This window comes from Solanum pennellii, chromosome 1 (genome assembly GCF_001406875.1).
Source record: "Solanum pennellii chromosome 1, SPENNV200".
NCBI classification, from domain to species: Eukaryota; Viridiplantae; Streptophyta; class Magnoliopsida; order Solanales; family Solanaceae; genus Solanum; species Solanum pennellii.
The window spans coordinates 47,672,431-47,678,961 of NC_028637.1; the positions used below are offsets into that span (position 1 = coordinate 47,672,431).

The 6,531-nt window shown below is 43.3% G+C and overlaps 1 protein-coding gene across 1 annotated transcript; it reads right to left on the reverse strand.

The window, feature by feature from the left end:
* Positions 1-5,402: 5,402 nt before the first annotated feature.
* LOC114076123 lies at positions 5,403-6,089 on the reverse strand (the record flags this gene model as incomplete). The annotated part of the gene is made up of 1 exon (XM_027914765.1): positions 5,403-6,089. A coding segment is annotated over exon 1 (537 nt), but the record flags the coding sequence as incomplete, so codon positions are not given.
* Between the last annotated feature and the right edge of the window lie 442 nt (positions 6,090-6,531).

Consider the following 6,531-nt stretch of genomic DNA (forward strand, 5'->3'; position numbering starts at 1 on the left):
ACCTATCTCAATATATCAAACTTAAATCTAAATTTGATAATTAGCTTAAGCAGGTCACGTAATAACGACTGCAGACAAACAGAAGCGTTTCAACATGACCATCTGCAGGTCATTTATTTTTTAACATGCCAATGTTAAAGAATTTTATACAAAGGCCAATCATTGACACATGATTTCCAATGATTGTCAATGATTGGCAGGGTTGCCAATGATTGGCTTCATGATTGACAGCCACTTTTGCCTCCTGCCAATATAATAACTCCAAACTCCCTACGTGCTGCCATCCAAAATTTCAATTCCAAACCCCTTTTTTTTTTAATTTTTTTTCCATCAATTAGAATAATAATAACAAGAAATAAAATGATAAAATAAGATAAAAATCCACCCTTAAATCAATGTACACCATCAGAAAGCTGGTCATTAATGAAATTAAATACATCATGGGTTGATACTAAACAACGAGGAAATTTTTTGAAAGAATCTGCCGTTCTTTTTTTCTTTTATTTATAATTGATACAAATTGTTCTTCCCACTTTGATATTAACTATCCATGTAATAATATAATAATAACAACAAACAAATTACTCTAACAACATACCTTGGTAGAATTGAAAAGGGATGAGAAGTTCCTTGTTTTCGTTAGCAGAGGTTATTGTTTCTCCTCTCGTTCGTCACTTACGGTAAGTTTCTACCTCCACCCCTTTTTTATTTTCTAAACAAGAGTTTATTAACCGTGAAACCCCACTAACCTATTTTCTAATTATTTATTTAATAAAAGTTTCATCAATTGGGTACTCATAGTTATCTAATAGTTTAAAAATACCCCTTTAAATTTTCAAAAGGAGTCAAACTAGTCCTAGTTTTCAAAACGACCTAGCGGGTCGTTACATCACCTACCACTTAAACAAATGTTCGTCCTCGAACGGAAAAAGAAAAGCGCTAACCTGAACGCTAAAAAAGATGAGGATATTTACTCCTCATGTCTGCCTCTGTCTCCCAAGTAGCCTCCTCCACTGGGCGATGCTTCCACTGAACCTTTACTGAAGCAATCTCTTTGGACCTTAGCTTCCGAATTTGCCTATCAAAAATGGTGATCGGCTCTTCCTCAAAAGTCAAATTCTGATCAAGTAACACTGAATCCCATTGAATCACGTGATCACCACCCTGATGATACTTCTTAAGCATTGAAATATGAAACACAGGATGGACACCTGACAACCCAGGTGGCAAAGCCAACTGATATGCCACCTCACTAATACGCTCCACAACCTCGAAAGGACCGATGTACCTTGGACTCAACTTTCCCTTCTTTCCAAATCTCATCACACCCTTCATGGGTGAAACCTTAAGTAGAACCCTCTCTCCAACCATAAACTCCAAATCACGAACCTTCCTATCTGCGTAACTCTTTTGCCTGCTCTGAGCCATGAGAAGTCTATCTTGGATCAACTTGACCTTGTCCAAGGACTCCCTCAACAAATCTGTACCCCATGGTCTAACCTCAAATGCGTCAAACCAACCAATTGGAGATCGACATCTCCTACCATACAAAGCCTCAAATGGTGCCATCTCAATGCTCGAATGATAACTATTATTGTAAGCAAACTCCGCTAATGGCAAGAATTGATCCCACTGACCACCAAAGTCAATCACACACGCCCGCAACATGTCCTCAAGAACCTGAATAGTCCGCTCAGACTGACCATCAGTCTGAGGGTGAAAGGCTGTACTAAGATCCACCCGAGTGCCCAACTCTTTCTGCATAGACCGCCAGAAATGAGATGTAAATTGGGTGCCACGATCTGAAATAATAGATATAGGAACCCCATGCAACCGAACTATCTCCCGAATATAAATCTTGGCTAACCTTTCTGAGTTATAGGTAGTCTGAACTGGTACAAAGTGTGCAGACTTAGTCAGTCGATCCACGATGACCCATATAGCATCAAACTTACCCAAGGTACGTGGCAACCCTACCACAAAGTCCATAGCAATGCGCTCCCACTTCCACTCAGGTATGGGCATCCTCTGAGTCATACCTCCAGGCTTTTGGTGTTCATACTTCACTTGCTGACAATTCAAACATCGAGATACAAAATCTACTATGTCCCTCTTCATACGACACCACCAATAGTGTTGCTTCAAGTCACGATACATCTTAGTAGCCCCCGGATGAATAGAGTACCTCGAACTATGAGCCTCCTCCATGATCAATCTAGTCAAATCACCTGTACGAGGAACACATATACGACCCTTAATCCTCAAAACTCCCTCACTATCAAGAATTGCAGCCTTGGCTTCTCCTTTTAAAACCTTGTCCCTAATCTTACATAAATCACCATCATCAAACTGTTGAGCCCGAATCTGCTCCAACAAGGATGACCTAGCCTCCATATAAGCCAACACCTTACCAGATTCTGAAATATCAAGTCTCACAAAGCTATTGGCCAGGGATTGGACATCCCTAGCTAAAGGACGCTCGCCAACCTGTAACATGGCTAGACTACCCATACTTACCGCCTTCCGACTCAAGGCATCTGCTACAACATTTGCTTTGCCTGGGTGATAAAGAATAGTCATATCGTAGTCTTTGAGCAACTCCAACCATCTCCTCTGCCTCAAATTTAGATCCCTCTGATTGAATATATACTGGAGACTACGATGATCCGTGAACACCTCACAATGCACACCATAAAGATAATGCCTCCAAATCTTTAATGCAAACACAACAGCCGCCAACTCTAAATCATGAATAGGGTAGTTCTTCTCATGAACCTTTAACTGCCTCGAAGCATAAGCTATCACCCTTCCCTTCTGCATCAACACACAACCAAGACCAACCCGAGAAGCATCACAATATACGACAAAACCCTCTCCCTCCACGGGTAGGGTCAAAATTGGAGCAGTAGTCAATAAAGTCTTGAGCTTTTGGAAACTAACCTCACATTCGTCAGACCACTGAAAAGTCACCTCCTTCTGTGTCAATCTAGTTAATGGAGATGCAATGGATGAGAAACCCTCAACAAACCGTCGATAATAACCTGCAAGGCCCAAGAAACTCCGAATCTCAGTAACTGAAGTAGGTCTGACCCAATCTCTAACCGCCTCAATCTTCTTAGGATCCACCATGATACCCTCCTTGGACACTACATGTCCCAAGAATGCTACCGAACTAAGCCAAAACTCACACTTTGAAAACTTTGCATAAAGCTTCTTCTCCTTTAGAATCCCAAGAACAATCCTCAAATGATGCTCATGTTCCTCCTTAGTGCGTGAGTATATCAATATATCATCTATGAAGACAATAACAAAGGAATCTAAATACGGTCTGAACACTCCATTCATCAAGTCCATAAAAGCTGCTGGGGCATTGGTCAATCCGAAAGACATCACCAAAAACTCGTAATGACCATAACGTGTTCGAAAAGCCGTCTTAGGGATATCCTCCGCCCTAACCTTCAGCTGATGATAGCCAGATCTCAAGTCAATTTTGGAGAAAACTGAAGCACCCTGCAACTGACCAAATAAATCATCAATACGAGGTATCGGATACTTATTTCTGATGGTTACCTTGTTCAACTGCCGATAGTCAATACACATACGCATAGATCCATCTTTCTTCTTCACAAATAACACTGGAGCACCCCAAGGAGATACACTTGGTCTAATAAAACCTTTGCTCAACAAATCCTGCAACTGCTCCTTCAACTCTTTCAATTCAGCCGGTGCCATACGATAAGGAGGAATGGAAATAGGCCGAGTGCCTGGCTCCACATCAATACAAAAATCAATATCACGATCTGGTGGAAGACCTGGCAAATCGGTCGGAAATACTTCTGAAAATTCACTCACTACTGGAATAGACTCAAGCATAGGAGTCTCAATACTAGTATCTCGAATGTGGGCCAAGTAAGCCAAACATCCTCTCTGTACCAACTGACGAGCCTTAAGGAATGATATCACACCCTTAGAAGGATGACTAAGAGTACCTCTCCATTCTACTATAGGAATTCCAGGCATAGCTAAAGTGATGGTCTTGGCATGACAATTTAAAATTGCGTGGTAAGAAGATAACCAATCCATACCAAGAATCACATCAAAATCTATCATATCTAAGACCTTTAAATCTGCATGAGTGTCATACCCCATCAAAGTAACAGTACATAAACGATACACCTGATCTACAACTACAGAATCCCCGACAGGAGTAGAAACACGTATCGGCAAATCAAGAGACTCACACAATATATCCAGACTAGGAGCAAAATATGTGGACACATAAGAATAAGTAGAGCCTGGATCAAATAATACAGTAGCTGGTCGATGACAAACCGGAATAATACCTGTGATAACAGCATCTGAGGCTTCAGCCTCTGGCCTACCTGGAAAAGCATAACAGTGAGAACGACCTCCATCAGATTGTGAACCTCCACGACCACCACCTCGACCAGAAGGAGAACCACCTCTACCTGAATGAGAACCACCTCTACCATTCTGTGCACCACCCCTAGCTGGAGGTTGTGCAGCCCTGGAAGTCGAAGCCTGAGAACCCTGATGTAAGCCACCACGTCTGGTCCTAGGGCAGTCTCTCACAAAGTGTCCCATATCACCACACTCAAAGCAACCCCTACGAGACGCAGGCTGATGAGAGGAACCTGAATGACCAGAATGCCCTCCACGAACTACAGGTCTAGAAGATGAACCCTGCGAAGTATGTACCGAGCTCGAAGAGTTATGCCCAGCGTAACCAGCCTCAGACGCTGGTATAGCAGCATGAATGGGTCTGCTGGACTGAGGGTGATAACCTCTGCCCAAGTAACCCCGACTCCTAGGCGGAGCACCACCATAATCACCTGAATAACGAGTCCTCTTGCCCTCTCGCTGCTCAAATCCCTCACGTCGAATCATCTCCAACTCCTTAGCAGCATCTACCACTTTCTGGAATGGAACACCAGAAGCAGCAACCTGAGAAACTCCTAGACGAATTGGAATAATCAGCCCCTTAACAAACCTCCTCACTCTCTCAGCCTCTGTGGGAAGTATCATCGAAGCATGCCTAGCCAAGGCATGAAATTTACCCTCATACTCTGCAACTGACATACCATTTTGCTGCAAACCCTCAAACTCGGCCCTCTTGCGCTCCCTCTCACTGCGTGGAACAAATTTGGATAGAAATACCTGAGTAAACTCAGTCCAGGATAGTGGATGAGATCCAGCTGGCCTACTACTAATATAATCCCTCCACCACTGCTTAGCAGAGCCAGTCATCTGAAACGCTGTGTAGTCAACTCCATGAGACTCCACTAATCCAAGATTATGCAACCTCTCATGACAACTAACTATAAACTCATATGCATCCTCAGCTAAGTCACCAGTACAAGTAGGAGGATTCATTATCTGAACCTCCCAAACATCTTTTGCTCATCAATAGTCATAGAAGGCCTGTTCACCAAATGTGATGTCATATCTGGAAACTCCATACTATCCAAACGAGGAGCTACAGCGGCAGCTGGCTGAGTCCTGGGAGTCTGAGAATCTGGAGCAACTATCGGATCTGGAGTTTGACCTCCAACACGAGTCTGTGAGCCATCAGAAGTGACAGGCAAAGCTCCTGCCTGGGCCATCCCCTCTAGCATTCCCAACATACGAGCCAGGGTATCTTGAAGCACTGGGGGGACAATAGTACTGGTTGGAGCCTGAGCTGGCCCATCCCCCTCGACACGATCTTGCACATCCCCATGAATAACCTCTGCATCAGGAGGTACGGTCCTATCACGACCCTGGGTAGCTACTGGTACTTGAACATCCACAGGTGCTGCAACACGGCCCCTACCCCGACCTCGAGCTCGTCTCCTACCTCTACCTCGGACAGTGTTCCCAGAAGCAGGCGCAAGAATAGGATCCTGACCACCACTTGCCGATGTATGATTCCTCGCCATCTGAGAGAGAATGAGATATCAAGATTAGAATTTCTACAAGGTCAAGTGTGCACGATAATGAATAAAAGAACAAAATATTTCCTAAATGTCCTATAGCCTCTCGAAGATAGGTATGGACGTCTTCATACCGATCCGCAAGACTCTACTAGACATTGCTCTTGTACTCTTGTGACCGATGAACCTAGGGCTCTGATACCAAATTTGTCACGACCCAAATTTTCAAGTCGTGATGGCACCTATGTTCCCAACCAATAGGTAAGCCAACCCAACATATTAACCCAACTAAACCAACAAATGAGTAAAAAAAAAAGACTAACACTTAGCAAGAATCTCCAACATTGAGTTCCTTAAAAGTATGAAATGCGGAAGCTAAAATATATCACCGCAAGAATTGGTGTCTTAAGTACAAGAGCTTCTAGAATACGATGCAAGTCTGAAACTAAAATGACAAATCTAACTTAAGGGATATCCTGTCTGAATACTGAATAACAGAATACGTAAAGATAGAGGGAGGTGTGGGCCACGGAACAGCCAAGCAGCTCACCACAACTCCAAGAACTTCAAGCCGGACTCAATTTGCTCCACGAGATGT